At 37.8% G+C, this 22,106-nt stretch overlaps 2 protein-coding genes across 2 annotated transcripts; one reads left to right on the top strand and one right to left on the bottom strand.

Moving 5' to 3' along the window:
* Positions 1-496: 496 nt before the first annotated feature.
* Positions 497-4,695, bottom strand: LOC140147997 (small nuclear ribonucleoprotein F-like). Its single transcript, XM_072169819.1, is given in 4 exon segments — positions 497-2,865; positions 4,116-4,180; positions 4,574-4,671; positions 4,674-4,695. Coding segments are annotated over 4 exon segments (252 nt in total). The 3' UTR covers positions 497-2,798.
* A 2,264-nt stretch (positions 4,696-6,959) lies between these two features.
* On the top strand, positions 6,960-21,780 carry LOC140147996 (mediator of RNA polymerase II transcription subunit 20-like). Its single transcript, XM_072169818.1, is given in 6 exon segments — positions 6,960-7,025; positions 15,935-16,008; positions 18,415-18,535; positions 18,538-18,559; positions 20,001-20,251; positions 21,107-21,780. Coding segments are annotated over 5 exon segments (612 nt in total). The 5' UTR covers positions 6,960-7,025; positions 15,935-15,994; the 3' UTR covers positions 21,311-21,780.
* Positions 21,781-22,106: the final 326 nt, after the last annotated feature.

Genomic DNA, 22,106 nt, shown 5'->3' with positions numbered 1-22,106 from the left:
TGCGAATTTCAAAAAATCAAAATTATTTGATATCAGCAGCACATTCTTTGTATTCAGAATGCAATTCGATATGTCTGATGTGCTCTAATGTCCCACAATAAATACTGTCCAAACGTTCATACCCCACCCCTTAATATCTTGAAAAAAGAGCCAAATACATGCACTTTCGGCATGTTTTCTGACAATCTAGTCACAAAAATCAAGTCTAAGCATTCAAAAACTTGAGTATATGCCGAAATTTTGCTCTAATTTTCACTTTTTTGTGCAACTTTAATTAAATGGTTGGTTATAAGAATGAAACATGTCTTTTTTCAAAAATTTGAATGCATAAACTGAAATTAGTCTTCGTACAAGTCTTTGGGCTTGATTGTCACAGCATACGAAAAACACTCTAATTAGAGAATTCAACTGAAATAGTATGTTAATCTACTGGTAGTTGAAATACCTATTGTAAATTGTGTCAAACACATCAAATAAAGGAAACGGCAAAAAAACCTTTTTGTTTCAGCATTTTGTTTAATTTATAAAACACATTACTTGCACCATCATACTAAAAGCTACCTTACAGAATACATCAGATAACCAGAGAGTATGGTACAATGTCAAGCAAATCAATTTGAGTAAAACGTGTCAGCCTCCAGTTACGTTACTCATTGTGCATTTCTTAATCGGACCAAAGGCAGGTCTGAAAAGAATAATTCACAAGAAACTGTGTGTTATGTGCCTTACAAGCGAGTTAAATATAAACTCTTTACAATATAGAATATTAGAGATGATTGCAGATTTCCCACGGGGGCAATGTCGTATTATAGCACCTGTGACAGGTAAGCTTGCTGAATAAAGACCACTTTTACGATAGTGTACCGATTTACGACATCACGGGTGGTATATCTATAATATGATATAACCAACACAGCTAATACCTCATGGCTTACATAATGAAATTAATTTTGAACTTTGGTCACAGTAGAGTTATTTTCAAAAGAATGCATACAACTTTGCGTGTGATGAATATCACATCCTCAAAGAATAAGCCAAGAAGTCACCCCCAAACCAAACTGGTTTCCAGGTAGTTTCTATCCCAATGATATAAGTACAAGCACACACCGGAGTTGGGACGTACATATATCCCAAAAGGGATCTATGTGGCTATTCTATTGTCTCTTACATGTATATTGTTAAGTATTACATGTATTGAGGATTCCAGCAGAATAAAGGGATTCCTAACAAGCTCAGACTCTTTGTTATTATTAACTCCCTGATTGTGTGTCTCTCTCTTACGCTACAGTGAGGTACGCAACAATATGGCTACCAATGTCTGGTGTTACTGAGAAACAGTTTAGTACCAATGCCTGGTTTGACTATTTTCACTTACTTTCTCTCCGGACCATAAGTTCAACCATAACCCCAGTTCTCTTCAAGTACCTAACCATTTGTTTTCACATATTGCATGATTTTCACAACATTCACCAAATAATGAAATAAATAAAGACCATCCTGTTGTTCCACTGTTTCAGTAGGGCTAGAATTTTGGCATGAATCTGCGAAGCGTTTCTTGCAATGAGTCATGCACGATCTGTGTGAATCAATATTGATCCTTGGTCAATTTTCATGGGGCTACACAGTAGATACCTATAACAGTAAGAACCAAATACATGTTAGAAGGTTGAAAAACCAGAAAGCCTCAATTCATTGTGAGTTGGGCTTTCTGGTTCTCAACCATTGAAATGATTCCCGCAGAATTCCTTTGCAAAAAGATTGATTCTAACTTTGGTTTAACTTTGGGACAAAATTCTAACCCTGTCCTGCTCAACTTTGAAAAACTTCATCATGCAGTTTATGAACAAGTTATTTATAGATTCCAAGATGATAAAAAAATTCATTATGAGACTTGACCTGATCCAACCAGTGCAATGTGCTATTCCAGGTAAAAACCACACCCCCTATGACAGATATGACCTTAAACTCCCACACAGAGGGTGTAGATTTCAAATGGAGTCATCCATTAAAGTAGCTCCATTTGAAATTCACACTCCCTGTGTGAAAGATTAAGGTCATATCTTCCAAAGGGGTGTATGTGTTTAAACTGGAACAGTCCAATGATGCAAATAAGGAAAGTGAGATACACAAATTGGACAGACTACATGTTGACTAGAAGGAGTTTGACTATTGAGCAAGCCAACAATAATAGCTCAAAATTTCAAGAAATTTAGACATTACACTGGATGGATCAGATCGGATCAAATAATTACAAATTACCATTTTGGTATAATATCACACATGGTTAGTCTGAAACATCCTACACATAAAATACAAAAATGTTTGTACACAATAGTACTATTTACAATTCAATGAAGCTCCAACTGTGCTCTTCCTACATTGTTCTTTCAGCTGGTAATGTGAGAAGCTGTAAACTTCAAACGCTGATTCCAATCAGCATTTTTGCACCAGGAAATTGGCACCATGTGCTCCAACTTTTGCAAGCAGCTGTCAAATAACTACAGATTTCTCACCAATATGGGGCATACAGAAATTGCATGGTTTTAAAATTCTTATACATCCATTTTACAAGATTATTGTGGAGATTTTTTTTCTTCACAAACTTAAATTTAAGAGGGAGACAGAAAATTGGAGGTGAAATTCAAATGCAAATATAATCTATGCCAAATAATGTATACCAAATAAGGCAGCCAATCAAGTCTGCCACTAAATGCAATTTCCTGATGCAATTATTGAGCTCCTCTCTCATAACAGTGTTAAGTTTATTTTAGTCCAAGGAATGTCTGTCAGTTCATATGTTATTCTCTCATCTCCCCATCTTCTTCTTCCTCTTCTACGCCTCTGATGTACATAACATTGTTACACCTGTTAACAAGAAAAGAGAATGGACGATAATGGTTAAAACACTCCAAAAAAGTTGAGTTGAACAAGAATATAGAATAAATCACCTATGAATATCATCTTCTCCACTAGTTTCTAGAGAAGTACCAGTTGCAATCTTTTGCTCCAACTGACATGAGCCCCTAATAAGCGTATACGCGGAGCTTTGTGTTGCCTTCATGAGAGCCGCTCAGACCAACACTTTGATGCATAATCGGCCAATGAGATTACTGGTTTGTTGTTGTGATTGTCAGACGATTAATTCTGCCATGAACGCCACTTCTGTGTTCAGTTTACTCCTTCAAAATGTTAACAGGTGCCGTTCTTCTCTGCCATCATAAATACAAAATTTCTCTTGCAAAACTGCCACTTTGATGCCATACAATAAAATAAGGCAAGAAAACTCAAAATAGTATATAACACTAAGGCTGAGGAATTATTAGAGAACAACAAGGAACCAGCAAAGAAGTTCGGAAGTTCCAAAAATTTTGTGTACTGACTTCATTTGCAGAATTTTACGAACTAATTTTCTTTCTTCAAATGATGTGAACAAGGCATAAATTTGCAAAAAATAATGTCAATGTTGATCAAGCCAGGATGCAGCCATACCCAGCCATGGCATTTCACTCCTAATAAATATCATTCTTGGGTTTCATAAATGTAAAAAAAGCTTGCACTAATCAATTGCCAATAGCTATGTTGTGTCAAAAATGTACCTCCTGGTTCAATAAGAACAACAGTACAGCCCAAACAGGGACCAAATGGTTTGTAGCCCAATTTCACTGTTGCCCTACACAGAATTCTTGCTCTTACCTAAGTGTAGAGATCTATTTTGAATATTTTCACTATGGCTTATGCCTTACAACTGACCAGATCTGGACAAAAATCCTTGGAAGATTGCACTCCCAGACAGCAACATTTCTCTTTTTACGTACGGGAAAAATATCCTGTCAAATCCAAAATTGTTCATGGAATATGCTTCCTGGATTGCATATGCTCTGTTTTCAGGCCTGCGGCCAATGCTCGGAAATTCTTTTTGAAAATCAAAGACCTTTCGTTACCCGATTTACAAGACTTTTTAAACCAGACTTCGTCATTGGGCAGGAAACACCTCCAATGTGTCATGAAACTCCTACATAACCTCTTTCAGTTTTGTTTTAAACTTGTTCAAGGGCCATAAGTACATCGGAGGTTTTTTCTGCCCAAAAATGCAGTGCTACTTATTCATAGCTCACCTTATAAGTACTTCACCAAGATTTCCTGTAAATGTGCCGTCAATAAATTCTTCTGTGTTTGCAAGCTAAAAGCAATAAAATACAAAATGTGTATTAAAGTTACAAATTACAGGATATACGTCTTTGCTACGCAGATTGATCGGCGAATGAGGTTCAGATGGGATGATGATTTCATTCAATTAGCCAATCAGAACCCAACATCATGTTTGTCTTGATGATATTACGGACATGTTATTATTTTACTCGGCCTAAAAATAATACGATTACCAAATAGGGTGCAACTTGCTAGACTTGAGTCCAGTCCTCATTTACGGTTAGGGTAGAGCAGTCAGTCTTGTAATAAGACTATTCGAGTTGCACCCTATTCAGTAATCGCTCCTTTCAAATCATTGGTAAAACCAAGGATAGAAAGGTAAGTTACTTGTGATCCTGTCCAAGGGGAAAAAACCCAATCTCACCTGTAAGTTCATGTAGCCATCAACAGATACTAAGTAGCCTTTGTATTCCATTCCCCATTTCAGTTTTACCATCACTGGTTTACCTGTTAACCCATTTAAAAGGGTTTAGGGTTCAAGGGCATAGTCTGAAAAAGAAAGAAAAATGTACATACAATCACTTAAAGGCTAACCAGGCTTTTTGTACCGTACACAATTACAGCTTTCAAAGCGGTGCATCGTAATCGCCTGGCGATTGAGTTTTATAATATACTCTATCGCTTTTGCAAAAAAGTGATTCTCACACATGCTCAATGTTTACTTCCGCTTTCAGAGTGTCAAGCTGATAAATCGATACAAATCGCAGAGGCAAAAACGATGTCACCAGGGTTCTCCTTCCCGCATAATTTTTGCATCGCAAAAACTGCTATGCACTATTTGTTTTGTACAGCAATTCTCAAATTGTGCATAGCAGTTTTTTTATGCAATAAAATTACATATTTTTGTATTGAAGATTCTCAATAAAAGTACCGGTACCCAAAATAATGTGTCTGTGTTTTTTATTTGTCTATGATTTCATTTTCAAAAAACAGTTAACAGTTTCGCCATTTTCTCGGAAACTTCACATTGATTGCATAAATTGCCCATAGGCCGAAGATTTAATCACCATGAAAACACTCGCGATCACGAAAACATGACCAGCTCTCTTCCATATTTACAACAAAACAATTTCCAATACTACCGATTAATCAAAACTAGCTAATAATAAAAAGTTTCTAACCAATGCAGTGATTGGATCATCTGCAATTCACAACATGATAATCAGCCAATCATGTTCTGGCTTTTATACAAAACAGCATTTACGTCATCAGGGATAATTTCTTCAGGGCCCACACAACCAAATGTCTACATTTATTTTCAATTGCAACTGCCTACCACGTGGCGTAATACGCCAAATGTGAAGAGATTTTAGTGTTGAGCTACCTGTATTATGAATTCAAAATGGCGATGCAAACAAACCACGATCAATGACCATGATATATTTATCGTAATTATCGTGACATTTCAAGCTCGATATACAGCATTTCTGTTATCATCTTGCATTATTATATTTATCACAGAATATTACTCAATATTATATTATAATGTACAGCTATAGAAAAATTATCAAATTCGTGGACATCGTGGAACATTCAACTATGTTTGTTACTCCGCGACTAATCATGCTAACTACACGCGCGTACAACACTACTCTACGCGTCCATATTAGCGAGGCTATCTGCGTACAACTGCTTACCACGCACAGCCACGCAAAGAGTATGTTCCACGATGTCCACGAATTTGATAATTTTTCTATAGCAATAAAAACGGTGAATATTTTGCGTCGCATTTTATGTAATACGTTTGTAGAATTGATTCACAAGTATTCAAAAGTGTGGCGCATTTTGCGATGCGACACCGGAAAACTCGAACGCTGAATATCACTTTTGCGAGTTGAAGAAATCCTTACTTTCGAGCGATATCGCTTGACATATTGTGAATGCATGCTTCAACCAATCATTTTCTATCAACTGGATCTATTATTTTGCTAATTAATTTACCTTTCTTGATTATTAATTTTCAGTGATGAATTCAAAGCAATAATTATTCACAGTAATGGATGTTCTAAAAATGTATTTTGTTGCATTTGGAATATTTTAATTGTCGTCTGCAATCGCTATCGCCGTGATAAGTATAAATATAAAAATGCCAGAGGCTAGAGCGGCCGCCGGTGGGATCATCGCAATCGCTCGGCGATCGAGTATAAATTCAGAAAAGTACAAATGCAAAAGCGACAAGCGATGCATCGCAAAATTCGGCGATTGCCCATCACTTTTCAAAAGTGTTGCATCCCGCAATCGCACGGCGATCGTGTATTCAGCTTGAGGTGGTCAGCCACTGTATGCCGGGTCTGGGAGCAGAATTCAACAGCCAATCAACCCCAACTTACACAAAGTCAATTTCGTTCGAGCATTAAACCCAGTTTAAAACACAACAAATTACACTCAAAGCACAAACATATATTTATGTAAGTAGTTAAAAAACTCACCGCCATATTTGATTAGTGTTAAAATACACGATTTGGTGAATAAAATATATTTTTCTGTTCGCAGTTCTCGATTCCCACACGTTTTTGCGTTTTCGGACGTTGTTTGTTGAAATTCTTTCCTCCACATTGAGACAGTGTTTTTAGACTTCAGTCAATATTGTTTTCTACACAGTAAAGCGGTAATTGCCAAATTTAAAATCAAATCAAAGTATGTTAACTTAAACTATATATTATTAAACTACTTTTTATTAAGTTTTAAAGTAAAAACAACTACTTTATTAACGAAATATTAGTATAAAGTTTCCTCTACATTAGAAACACCACCCACGGTCGGAGGTCAAGAACTTGATTACAAACATGACAAAGCACACGACACATTTTGTAAACGTAAGCTTTCTTTTGCTATGTTCTTTTAACAAAGTTGAGTTTCCAATTGTTAGACAATCCTTTGCTTTATTTATTTAAGCACATAATAAGCATATTTTTAGGGTTCGTTTGTACTGTAGACTGTAGTATCATCATATTTTAATGACAAAGCATGCATGCAAACAAAATTCAAAAAGACAGTCAGTGATAGTCGGGATTATGCACTTTCAGTTTCTCACGCGTTTGAACGGGAATTGGATTGCGTACTTTTTCGATGTCTAGTGAGCAAATTTCTTCAATATTTTGAGAAAATGATGTCAAATTTTCTATTCTATATTGTTTGGTAATAATGTCTTTTGCCAATAGTATGTTTAAAGTTGTAATTTTGTGTTTTTGATCGCGAAGATCGGATATTTTCGTTCCCGATTCGAATTCTGAACCCTTCGCAAGGGTGCCGATTTCGCAGAACTTTGACGATAATTTTGCCTTTTGGACACTAAAATGCATTCGATCCTTAATTTTGTTTCAACCGAGTCTTAAATTAGCAAGCACAATAAGGTTGGTACCACTTTTATATACATTGATAAAATTTTAAAGATTTTTTTTCAAGTTTCTATCCGGCGCCAATCGTTAATTGTTTTTTTCCCATTGACATCCAAAATGGGAAATACGAGTCTGATGGACATAGGAACGGCGTCCATGAGACTCAGCGAGTCTAGTCAGTGACAGTGTCAGTGCAGTGGCAATGGCATGCTACCAATGGCAATGCATTGCCATGCCATTCATTCATACAGTATGATCCCGGAGTATGATACTCATTATACCCGCATGCGAAGCATGAACGGGTATATTGCCATTCTATGGTTTCTTCTCCTTCTCCTTCTCCTTCTCCTCCATCAAACACAACATTCTGTCAAGGCTAGCGCTAAAACTACAAGGGCCACAGGGCCCATATGTGGTACACTTATGGGCCCTACCTCGAGATTTATCCTTTGCCCATCTTGGCCCCAGAGGTCAAAGGTCACGGGCCCCAGGGGCCCAAATGTAAAAAATACAAAGCATGCCGTTTCTCATCAAATGAAGCAGCCTCATGGCCCTGAGTTGGTACACTGATAGCCCCAGGGGTACTCTATATACAAGTATACATGAGCCCCATATGTCATATAATATGGGCCCCAGGGCCCCAAATGTTAAAATAGGGGGTAATAGATTGACAGAGCTAGCGCTAAAACTACAAGGGCCCCAGGGCCCATATGTGGTACACTTATGGGCCCTACCCAGTAGATTTATCCTTTACACATCTTGGCCCCAGAGGTCAAAGGTCACGGGCCCCAGGGGCCCAAATGTAAAAATACAAAGCATGCTGTTTCTCATCAAATGAAGCAGCCTCAGGGCCCTGAGTTGGTACACTGATAGCTCCAGGGTACTCTATATATACAAGTATACATGAGTCCCATATGTCATATATTATGGGCCCCAGGGCCCCAAATGTTAAAATAAGGGGCAACAGATTAACAAGGCCAGCTATAAAACTACAAGGGCACTAGGGCTCATATGTGGCACATGTATGGGCCCTAAGTTGTAATGTGTCTTCTGCCCATTTTGGCCCCAGATGTTTAAGACTAGGGGCCCCAGAGGCCCAAATGTTAAAACAAAGGGCCGGTCGTTTCTCAGCAAATAAAGTAGCTACAGGGTTTAGATTTGGTACACTAATAGGTCTTCAGCATTATATTGTTATACGTATATATGAACCCCATGTGTCACATAATATGGGCCCCAGGGCCCCAAACTCTAAAACATAGGGCCGGCCGTTACTCCGAAAGAAAGCAGCTACAATGTCCAGCTTGAGTCTGCTGATAGCACTTGAGAATTATATTTCAACATATGCACATGAGCCCCATAAGTCAAATATTATGGTCAGGGCCCCAAATGTTAAAACAAAGGCCCGGCCGTTTTCATCAAATAAAGCTGCTTCAGAGCTCATAGTTTGTACACAGACTGCACCTGAGAATTATATTGTTTTATGTACATATGAGCCCCATATGTCACATAGTATGGGCCCAGGGCCCCAAACGCTAAAACATAGGGCCAGCCGTTACTCAGTAAATAAAGCAGCTACAGTGCCCAGCTTGAGTCTTCTGATAGCACTTGAGAATTATACTTCAACATGTGTACAGCCTCATAAGTCAAATATTATGGGCCAGGGCCCCAAATGTTAAAAAGGGCCGTCTGCTTATCATCAAATAAAGCAGCTTCAGTGCTCGGAGTTTGTACACAGATTGCACCTGCGAATCATATTGTTAATAACACCCACCCCACCCCATTCACAGACAATAGCGTAATTATAATAATATAGATGACAGAAACGTTAAGGCTGTACCAGTTAAATTACATACCCATTGGCTGTTCTATTTAATTTACATACTCCCTCTGAAATGGCCACAAAATAGGCTGTTCTATTTAATTTACATACTCCCTCTGAAATGACTGTTCCATTTAATTTACATACTCCCTCTGGAATAGCTTTCCCCCAATCAAATTGCATATTGTGAATTTCAATAGCGTATTAGGCCTATAATAATTATAGATGATGATAATTGGAAATACCATGTGTGAAGCGTTAAGGCTGTTCCATTCAATTTACATACCTTTGGCTGTTCCATTTAATTTACATACTCCCTCTGAAATGATCCCAAAATAGCTGTTCTATTTAATTTACATACTCCCTCTGAAATGGCTGTTCGATTTAATTTACATACTCCCTCTGGAATAGCTTTCTCCTAATCAAATTGCATATTGTGAATTTCAATCTATCAAATTGCATAGCTTCACTGTGAATTAGAGAGACTGACAATAAGTCCTCAGCAAATAAGGACTGTAAGTTTGTGTAAACCGATAACATGCGGGTATAGCCGTATTTGTGTACAAATATATAGCCTTCTAGTTATACCCGCATGCGAAGCATGAACGGGTATATTGCCATTCTATGGTTTCTTCTCCTTCTCCTCCTCTTCCTTCTCCATCAAACACAACATTCTGTCAAGGCTAGCGCTAAAACTACAAAGTCCACAGGGCCCATATGTGGTACACTTATGGGCCCTACCCCGGAGATTTATCCTTTGCCCATCTTGGCCCCAGAGGTCAAAGGTCACGGGCCCCAGGGGCCCAAATGTAAAAATACAAAGTATGCCGTTTCTCATCAAATGAAGCAGCCTCAGGGCCCTGAGTTGGTACACTGATAGCCCCAGGGGTACTCTATATATACAAGTATACATGAGCCCCATATGTCATATATTATGGGCCCCAGGGCCCCAAATGTTAAAATAAGGGGCAACAGATTGACAGGGCTAGCGCTAAAACTACAAGGGCCCCAGGGCCCATATGTGGTACACTTATGGGCCCTACCCGTAGATTTATCCTTTGCACATCTTGGCCCCAGAGGTCAAAGGTCACGGGCCCCAGGGGCCCAAATGTAAAAATACAAAGCATGCTGTTTCTCATTAAATGAAGCAACCTCAGGGTCCTGAGTTGGTATACTGATAGATCCAGGGGTACTCTATATATACAAGTATACATGAGCCCCACATGTCATATATTATTATGGGCCCCAGGGCCCCAAATGTTAAAATAAGGGGCAACAGATTGACAAGGCTAGCTAAAACACTACAAGGGCACTAGGGCTCATATGTGGCACATGTATGGGCCCTAAGTTGTAAATGTGCCTTTTGCCCATTTTGGCCCCAGATGGTTTAGGCTAGGGCCCCAGAGGCCCAAATGTTAAAACAAAGGGCCCGCTGTTTCTCAGCAAATAAAGTAGCTACAGGGTTTAGATTTGGTACACTAATAGGTCTTCAGCATTATATTATTATATGTATACATGAATCCCACGTGTCACATAATATGGGCCCCAGGGCCTCAAACGCTAAAACATAGGGCCGGCCGTTACTCAGTAAATAAAGCAGCTACAATGTCCAGCTTGAGTCTGCTGATAGCACTTGAGAATTATATTTCAACATATGCACATGAGCCCCATAAGTCAAATATTATGGGCCCCAGGGCCCCAAATGTTAAAGCAAAGGGCCGGCCGTTTTTCATCAAATAAAGCAGCTCTAAAGCTCAGAGTTTGTACACAGATTGCACCTGAGAAATATTGTTATATGTACATACGAGACCCATATGTCACAAAATATGGGCCCCAGGGCCCCAAACGCTAACACATAGGGCCGGCCGTTACTCAGTAAATAAAGCAGCTACAGTGCCCAGCTTAAGTCTACTGATAGCACTTGAGAATTATACTTCAACATGTGTACATGAGCCTCATAAGTCAAATATTATGGGCCCAGGGCCCCAAATGTTAAAAAAAAGGGTCGTCCGTTTATCATCAAATAAAGCAGCTTCAGGGCTCAGAGTTTGTACACAGATTACACCTGAGAATTATATTGTTAATAACACCCACCCCACCCCATTCACAGAAACAATAGCGTAATTATAATAATATAGATGACAGAAACGTTAAGGCTGTTCCAGTTAAATTACATACCCATTGGCTGTTCTATTTAATTTACATACTCCCTCTGAACTGGCCACAAAATAGGCTGTTCCATTTAATTTACATACTCCCTCTGAAATGGCTGTTCCATTTAATTTACATACTACTTCTGGAATAGCTTTCCTTAATCAAATTGCATTATTATAGATGATGATAATTGGAAATACCACGTGTGAAGCGTTAAGGCTGTTCCATTCAAATAACATACCTTTGGCTGTTCCATTTAATTTACATACTCCCTCTGAAATGATTCCAAAATAGCTGTTCCATTTAATTTACATACTCCCTCTGGAATAGCTTTCCCCTAATCAAATTGCATATTGTGAATTTCAATCTATCAAATTGCATAGCTTCACTGTGAATTAGAGAGACTGACAACAGCAACCTAAGTCCTCAGCAAATAAGGACTGTAAGTTTGTGTAAATCGATAACATGCGGGTATAGCCGTATTTGTGTACAAATATATAGCCTTCTAGTTATGCTCTTGCCTTTCATGTTTTCGGGCCAGGCTAGCTCGAGATCGATACTCTAGCTAGGTATATGATCATTAAATTTTCAAGTATGATATTTCACATTGAAATTGTTTTGTTTAGAAAGATAATTATATAACTTAAAAAATGAGGGGTCAACCATATCTGTAGGACAAAAATTAGCGAAGTTATGGGCAAATGTATTTTTCCAAGTTCTGTGACCATCATTGACGGTACCTTACAATGAATTACTGTACAAACAAGCAAGTACATGCAACATTTTTCAGTACGGAATTGATTATTGTAACTCTTTATTATATGGAACAACTGTAAAAAACACACAAAAACTACAAAAGATACAAAACAGAGCTGCCAGACTTGTTTTCAAGGCAAACCGTGTGGAACACACCACTCCTCTGCTGCAAGAGCTTCACTGGCTTCCAGTAAATGAGCGTATTACCTAAAACTACTCACATTCGCTTATAAAAGAAGACATGAAACAACACCACTGTACATACAAAATCTCCTAAAATCTCACATTTTCTGATGGTATGTTCCTACGATCACATGCTGATGGCAGTCTGCTTGAATGTAAAAGAACTCAACTCACACAGCATATGGGAATAATGCCTTCTGCAATTCTGTGCCAGCTCTCTGGAACAAATTACCTTTAAAACTTCGTACTTCACATAGTCTGGCCACTTTTAAATCTAACCTGAAAACCTATTTGTTTCCAAACTAAGTTTTTTATTTTTAATTAAGTTGTACATTAAGTGTTGTACTTATGCTAAGGCGCTATATAAATTCCGTTTATTGTATTGTATTGTATTGTACGGCGATCCATTTTACAGAAAAGCGATTTTATTTGAAAAAAAATTACTATCACTGTATGATAACTTCTGTATCAAGGTATACCAATTGACACTTTTCATCTTTCTACGTATTGGTTTCTGGCATCTAAATTTCAAATTTGTGTGTTTTCCTAGATGGGGATTACACAGTTAAGCCATTTCTGTGGTCACATGTAGGACTTGAATGAGGCCCTCTGTATTATAAGGGGCTGTGCAATAATTATGCGCCCTGGGGGAGAGGGTAAAATTGGGGGGGGAAGACATTTTTGGCGAGACGAAAGGGGGGCAAGCAATTTTGGCAAGCCGAGAGGGGGGGGCAAGCGATTTTTTGGCGAGCCGTTCGAAATTTTCGGGGCTGATAATTATTGCACAGCCCCTAAGCAATGTGGGCATACCTACTCTAGCTAAAATACAGGTCTAATTTCTAAATTTTACTATCTTCATTATCTTGCTGTATCATTTTCACCACCTGACCCGACCTACTCGACAGCGACAACTAAAACGCACCCATCCTTCTTCATATGCATGGCTCACGCAAGCAATACGAAGTATTGCTGCATGGTAAAGCGAGTCTCTCTCGCAATTGTGAAGTAATGGTCGGTTTTTACTCTGTTCAAAAGCGTGACACCAAATACAGCCCCGAAATGGTCCGGGGGCACTCAAATATAATGATGTAAGCATGCGTGACCAAAAAAACGTGTGAAAAGGGGTGTTTTTTCTTGGTTGAGCATGTTACGCAGCGTGACGCGTTAAGGGGTAAAAACAGTGGTTTTGATGAAAAGGGTAGATTTAAAATCGTTTGTAACGCATTTAGGGTACCATTTTAATCCGCTTTTCAAATCTGCTAAAACTCCGATTCCGAAAAAAGTTTATTCCAATGCCGGAATTCCCCGTTCGTAAAAATGTTTACAGCAAACCTAGAGTGTCACTCTGTTATGCAAATATATTTCATGACGTGTATGTATGTGATTTAATTAACCATGGCCTCATACTTCTATGTAAAATACGGTACCGTTTAGATTTAAAAACATGCATATTAAGGTGGTTATGGAGGCATTATAAAAGTGCTCTAAGCATGTTTCAAACAGATTAATTGAGTAGAGCAAAGCACACTGATCAATATGCCTTTTGTTTGGAGTCAATCGGACATATGGTTTTCAAAATATATCAATTTATATTTTCTTTGTATCTTATTGTTTTTATCAATAATCAATAAAGTTAATGAGCTAAAATGACTGAGAAGCTCATTAACATATATTTTTGCCAATATTTTGCTAAAATCCATGCATAAATGTTCAGTACTTTTTATTTTGCATAATTTTGCTCTGAAACTTAATCAAAGTGTTTCTAATATGTTCTAATGTATTATATAGTGCGGCTAATTTGCACCATTTATAATACATTAGAACATATTAGAAACACTTTGACCAAGTTTCAGGGCAAAATTATGCAAAATAAAAGTACCCTGAACATTGATGCATTGATTTTTAGCAAAATATTGGCAAAAATTACATATTAATGAGCCTTTCCAGTCCTTTTAGCTCATTAACTATTGATTATTGACAAAAACAATAGGATACAAAGAAAATATAAATTGATGTATTATGAAAACCGTATGTTCGATTTGCTCCAAACAAAAGGCATATTGATCAGTGTACTTTACCCTACTCAATTAATCTGTTTAAAACATGCTCAAAGCATTTTCTAATTTCTAGAAAATGCATCCAATACCACCTTAATTAATGACATCATATAAATGTTGCTTGAATTATCAGATTATGATGGGTATATATAGTTCAGTGGACAGATGGGGAGACGAAAATATCATTTGTTTCAAAAAGATTTTCAGGAATTTGATAGATTCCTCACATTAGGCTATTGAAACTTGATGTTGAGTTTAGCGTCCCATTTTTTTCAGCTCATAATGAGGCAACTATTTCATTATTCATTATTTTTAAGGTTTCATTATCAGCGGCCTTTTACCAATGCTTATGCACTTTTGTTCATTCTAATTGGGTATCGCCAGTCGCAATATAATGTCACAAACACACATAAACATTTATAAAGGTATAATTATCTTGCTTTTTGTTTTTCAAGTTTTAAAACAAACTAAATGTATTCAAGTATACCATGCCAGTCTTCTTCACTCCAATTTGTACTAACCTCTCCGTATACATTTGAGGATAGGGGAAATTGGGGGGGTTGACTCATTAAATACAAAAATAACAATCATGCAGAACATTATGAAATAAGTTTTTGGCACCAATTTGTCAAAACTAGGTCTTTCCTAGTTAAATTATTTACAACATCAACAATCTGGTAAAAACATTTTGGCTAGGTTGATTTGATTTCTCTTCTAGTCTGCCCTGGTATCCCTAAGGTATAATTGAAATAATTGGATAGAGCAAGGGTCAAAAACCTGTATATTTTTAATGCTAAAATATTTAGATGGATTCATCTAATAGTTCTCAAGGCTTTCTATAGTTTTTGAAGTGTTCAAATACAAAAAAAAGGGTTTAAAAATTTTGCAGAACAAATTTTCTTTCTGGTTTAGTAGTAATTTGCAAAATAATGAATTATTTTCAGATTTTACATCTCAAACGCGGCACAAAATTCATAACGCGGGCGGTGGACGCTAAACTCAGAATCAAGTTTCAAGTGCCTTATTTACTACTCCTGCTAGTAGATTTGCCTGGTAGATTTGTGAGTTTCCCCTTCACTGGATTACTCTGAAACCCAGTGTAGGCTTTTTAGCATTAACCATCGCGTATACACATGCGACGTCGCATATACACATGCGGCCCCTGGACCCCACCCGACTTAGTAATTTTCTTACAGTGTAGGCCTAAGCTAAAACAACATGTAGGTGAATTGCATACATGCTCAACAAAAGTATGCAAAAACTATGCTTGGTGAAGTTGGTGTACAAACTGTATACTGTATGTGTGTGACTTAACTCAGGCTAGAAGAAGAGTCAGTATATATAGGCCTTGCCATTACACTGGTTTGGCATGAATCCATAATTATGATTTCTCTCTTTTCATTCCTTTCAACTTGTAGCATTAAAAAAATACTCTGAAGGCTCAACTCAGTCACCATTTCCAAAGAAAACCAAAGATCATGGGAGTTACATGGTAAGAGTTGCTTTTTTGGCTTTTTTTTCACTGATATTCATATATGGAAATCAATAACATTAAATTGAAACCAATCTGTAATTTTTCAGTATGTATTTTGAGCAATTTTGCTACTTCTTTTGAGAAATCAAGAAAAATGTCCAAAATGTGGAAGGAAGAAAGATATTTTCAAAATATTTTCCCCAGATAGTTTGTTAACTGATACAAGCAAGGTAAAATCAATAACAATAAATTGAAACCACATTGCTAGATGAAACTGGACAACACCTACTGACAGTGTTCGAAATAAGCACTTATCCTCTTGTCCTCTTGTCCAAAAATCACTGGGGACAACCATATTGAGCTATGTACTTATCCCCTGGACAACCACTATATTTTACCTCAAAAAGTATAACACATTTTGGGGACAACCAAAATATAGTGAGGACAAGCAGAATTTATGCTTTAGTTATCCTCGGGATAACCTCCATATTTTCCTTATTTCGGACACTGCCTACTGATAAATATTATGACCATGTCGTGCATTTTGTTGATGATGTAGCTAGCTAGGCCTATTGAAGTTCAGTGAATCCCTGTGCACGTTGTTGTTGTGATGATTATTAAAACTTGAAGTGTTGAAAGAAAAGAGATATTAAAATTGTCTCTAGAATTAAGTTATTCACCCCCGCCCACCACCTTTGCAGCAAATAGAAGATACTTTCAAAAGAAAAATTGCTTTAAAAATGGAAAATTGAAATTGAAATCGTGTCAGACACTGTCTGACTTTGTTTCAACTCACAGGGAGGCAAATGGCGGAAGTGTAATGCCACTATAGATCTTTAAAAACCTACAATTTGAGCATAATATGCGTGCATTTTCACCCAAATATTTGTATTACATCAATTTAGGATAGTATATAAAAGTTGAAATATCCTAAGGCATGTCGGCCATGATATATCGTGCATAAACTTGGCGCATTGTTTCAATAACAAATGGTATTGTGAGCGACTCATGCAAGCGCCCTGTTTACCCCCCTTTAAAAAAAAATAAATTCTGAATTGCCTTTGTTTTGTATTTTGTTTGCTTAAATATGGATAAAGTTTGATTTCTGTTGTTAATCATGCAAATAAAATACAGATGAGAGATATCAATTAGTTTTATAAACGATTTTGACTTCTTTTTTCATTAAGTGTATCGTTTTACCTCAAATTTATATCTTTGGCTTCGTGGCACAATCAGTTAGCGCGCTGTAACGTTATTTTCTTAAAGTCACGCCAGTATATCATATGCCGGCGCTTGTCCCAGGTTCGAACCCCACCCAAGCCTTTTCGCACGCTTTTTTTTTTTTCTTTTCTGTTCTTTCTACATTTCCCAGCTTGTGTTTTTGAATCATATTAAACTGGTCAAAACCCGTATTTCATTTTTTTTTTTTTTATGATTGGAGGATGGGGGGGGGGAGATTTTGCAATTTTGTCGGTTTGTTAGGCCTTCATGCTCTCAGTCATTCCTAATTAGAGTTTTTAAAGCACAAAATTCAAGTTTCAAACGTTTTTCTGATTTGCTCCGGGATTTGTTATGTTGAGAAAAAAACACGTACGAAAGATATAGGCCTACGTGATCCTAGATGATCATATTTTGGGAAAAAGCTTCCTTCCCAACCCCAACCCCTCCTCCATTACCAAACACCCCCCTCATCACCACTACCCCTATTCATATATATAGCCTATACACAAGCAGTCATAGTTTAATGATGACTTGTTTTTCACCAAAAGACCGAAAACAAATCTGATCATGGACCGCGAGATTTAAATGTTAACCAGCCAACCGTCACACGCATGAGATTTAAATATTAACCAAAGGCAAAACTGTGCGAGGAGTAAAGGTTCAAAAAAGAAATATGAGGCAGTGGACAGAGGTGAAAACGGCCTATATCATTGCATCTATGTGGGGAGCAAGGAGTAATCGTTGTTCCACACGTAAAAATATTTATTGGTAGGTGTTGTCCAAGTTTCATATGCTATGCAATCTGTAATTTTTGTTTTTTTATAATTTGATTAATTTCACATTTGGCCATATAATATGCATATTTGGGATTTGAAGTGCCATCTTGGTGCACACCTACAGCAGGGGTTAATTATATTTGTTTGTGGAATATATTTCAAAGATTTGTGTTTTAGGACCAACGCCAGTCTTGATTTGCTATGTTTACCAACCACCATTGGTCTTTGAGCTGGATATGGCCACCAGGCCACCTATATTTTACAACATGTTATTTTTTTAGTCGTAGCTCTCATGAATATTCTGGAGATCATAAGCTTTCCATTGATATATAGAACTTTATTTTTAATGTGTTTCACCTTTAAGAATTCATTTGTTTTTAATTTTTAGTGAATACAAATTTAACCTTATTGATTTGAATTATTGCAGTATTTGTCAATGGCCAACTATAGAGAATAAAACCCTACAGCAGACAGTGGAGACATTAAGTCGTAGAGTGGAGCTGTTAGGTGCCAACAAGATGGGCAATTTCTGTGTGGACTGTGAGACGCGTACCAGTCAGCACCAACAATAAGTAAGAAATCAGCTGGCTTTTCAGTGTTTGAGGTTCCAGTGGGTGTGTAAGTGAGGGGGTGAATTTATAATTAACGGTGATCAGGGTTTTTTTTGTGTGTATTTTTTACAACCAAGAGGGGTCATCAGAACAAGTGGGGGATGTCCCCAGTTTTATAAAGAAGTCCCAGTTGGAGCTACTTCTGCCTGGGACACTTGACTTTGGTAGTGACAGGGATGTGCGGACAGCAGTCCGAAACTAGGGGTCTTTCGGTGAGAGCCTAGACACCAAAAAAAGAGGGTCTTTCGGTGAGAAGGCCCCAAAATTGGGGATCGTTTGGTGAGACTTGGGAAGATCTTACCAAAAGGGGTCTTTCCATGAGACTGGGAACAATTTTGGGTCAAAATATAAAAGTTGGTGCAAAATTTTCAAAAATTCATCAAATTTGAAATTTTTTGAAAAATGGCATCAAAATTTTTTGAAAAATTTGAAGAAAAATAATTAAAAAACGGGGCCATTCAGTGAGACATTTGTCTAAATTCTTGAAAACAGGGGGTCATTGGGTGAGATGAGAGGGAGTTCAGTAAAACAAAAAATGGGGTTATTGGGTGAGAGGGAGTTGAAAAATGGGGGTCAATGTGGGCGCACATCCCCGTCATCACCCATTTTAGTAAGCCCCCCGGTACTTATGCTAGCATACCCTCTCTATCTGAAAATGCCATGTAGCATTATTCCTATCGGAGACACTTATGGGGAAGGGTTGTCAGAAAAGTGAGCAGGTGAAAATGTTTTTTAAAAATATGCAATTTTAGTCGGGGCCCAGTCAGTCTGTAAAAGTCTGTGGTTGCCTTTACAAAACAAGTCGACTTCTCGGTGCTAAAAGTGGGTAAGTGCAATAGCTGCCATGTGTAGATGAGTACAATATACATGTACTCTGTGTTAATTGCCAAATGTTCACAGGGCAGCTATTGCCCTTTCCCACTTATGGTACTGAGCAGTCAAAGTAGGGGTGGAGTTGGGTGGGTGGACAGGTGGTTGAATGTAATCTGATACCAAAGGGGTCATGGTACAAGTTTTATATCAGTTGAGTTTACTTACTTCAAGGGTATCTGTTTAAATTGCGTTGAGTTGATTCCCATCTCATGATGCAGTTGTCACTCATCATTCGGTTGCTTCTGCGAGTGTTGTAAAGTACAGTTTTGTGGTCACCTATCTGTTGGCCTCGCTCTGCTTCCTGATGTTTCTTTCACAAATGCTTCTGACTCTTCCAGGCTAGCCCATTGGGTATATTTTCATTGTATTGTTTCCTTTTGTATGTATTATATAATTTTACTTTGCTTTTTGATGTATTTTAACCGAATTTGTAAAGTAAAATAAATGCATTTATAGTGTCATGTGGTTTGGTTGACAGACTGTACATCTATTAATTTGCACCATTTTTCCCCTTTGCTTACATTTACAGGTCCATCCAAATTAATTCACATAATGCACAACACAGAACAACCTCTCACATCCTACGCCATCACAGACACCGGTAACTGCCTTGTCACAGACACAATGTTTGATGGTGTCATGCAGAGACTCAAGTCATTTTATACTCCCAGAAAGTCATCTCGTATCGAGGCCAAAGGTCAACGTTATGAGCTGGGGGACTTTGTGGTGAAGTTGGGGGTGATTTCTATTGGGGCACATGCCAGGGGTATTATCATTGAGGTAAGTTAAATTTGTTATTGAAAATGGAAAAGAATATGTCAACTGCTCATGTGCCAGAAGTGCAATAGCTGCCCTATGAACATTTGGCAATACACACAGTATATTGCATTCATCTTTACGATATTTCACCTTGATGTGGCAGTGACCCGTCAGTGCGCATTTCATTAGCTTCAACTAGCACAAAACAGCTGACTCGACGCGTTGACGTCACTGACACATCAGGGTGCAAAATATTATACATTACACATGGCAGCTACTCATGGCAGCTATCGCATTTACCCACTTCTGTCACTGAGCAGTTGATGTGATATGATCTGAATATGCACTCAGACCAAAGTCTGAAACGCATATCACATTCCTTTCATTTTATTCGCCGGCAAAAATTTGTTTTGGAAGCTTTATGGCTAGAGTGAACTAAGATGATAAACCCACATACCCACTCCCAAATTCCACACAAGTATTGGTATGCAATATAGTCATATACCAAGGACAGTGCCAGGGCGTTTCCTTATAGGATGGGCAAAATGTATGCCTTTGACATGCTAAATTATAATTAAAGCTGTTGAGAATATATGTATATTGAACTTTTAATTGAATCAGATTCAGATGTACAAAACAAGGTCAAATCAACATTTGAATTCTTTGAACCTTCAATGAGTTTTAGAAGTCTTTTTAATGTTGTAACAGTCAAAATAGGACAGGCAATTTTATACAAATGACAGGCAAATCTTGATTTCTAGCAAAGACCCTGGACAGTACACAAATATTACAGTGTGACACTAATATTATGTTTCTGGCTTAATTTCAGGCTTAATCCCTAAAAACATTTTCACATTTTGTCTCCTTTTTGTACAGGTGGAATACACCCCTTGTGTTGTAGTAGCAGACTGCTGGAATCTTCTTAGTGAATTCATGCAAGGTTTTCTTGGTAGTCAGACTCCAGGCATTCCAACTGTATTAGTGAACAAGAAAGATGCACCGTACACACCCATGGACACTGTCACACAGTATTTGGAACATTTCAATAATTTTAGGAAGTCCCAAGGAGGTGCAAGATAACCGTACTATAGACATTGAAGTGTGTTGTGTATTTGCGTATCTGTTTTCGTGCATTTGATTCAACCAGGGATATGCAATGTTGAAACACAAGTGTGACAGGCAGTAGCTGGTAACTTTGTTGTCCAACAATCAGGGGTAGAATTTCGTTTCACCTTGCGAGAATCCAGTTTGATTCTGGCTACACCACTCCCCCATTTATAAGTGTGTAGGCTCAATGCCTATAATCCAGGAATGTACCATATGCCATGGGGTGTGTGACATTGCTGTCGGGCATTTTCAAAAGTACCCGCCAGTCTGGTGGGTAAGAAATTGAGGATGATAAACTGGTAATATCGCAACCCTGAACTGAGCCGCACGAGCTAGCTCTGGGATATGATATGATATGTTTTTAATGTGAAAGTGAAACAATATCTTCCTTTTCCCATCATGCATCAATAAATCAAACGGTCGCAAAACGGCAGAGTGAGTTATATTTCTTGTGTAAATTATGCGTTTTAATAGTACTCCGACTTGACTCAGGCAAATGTCGGGCTGGCAACAGTTCTGTCGGGCTGGTAACCTTTATGAGTTACTTGCCCGACTGGCTAGTGGCCAAAGAAAGTAAGAGTACACCTCTGTGCATATCAGTTCAGGAGAATCTCTGGGAGAATGGATTCTCTGATCGTGATCAGTTATGTCATTGACTGTTTTACAAATCTAAGCTAACATTGTGTGAGCTGATATCTGAACATCTAGTGATAAATATGGATGGACATATCAAAATGAATATTGTTTAAAAGGCAAAAAAAATTAATCC

This window comes from Amphiura filiformis, chromosome 3 (genome assembly GCF_039555335.1).
Source record: "Amphiura filiformis chromosome 3, Afil_fr2py, whole genome shotgun sequence".
Classification (NCBI taxonomy): domain Eukaryota; kingdom Metazoa; phylum Echinodermata; class Ophiuroidea; order Amphilepidida; family Amphiuridae; genus Amphiura; species Amphiura filiformis.
This window is presented reverse-complemented; position numbering and strand designations above follow the sequence as displayed.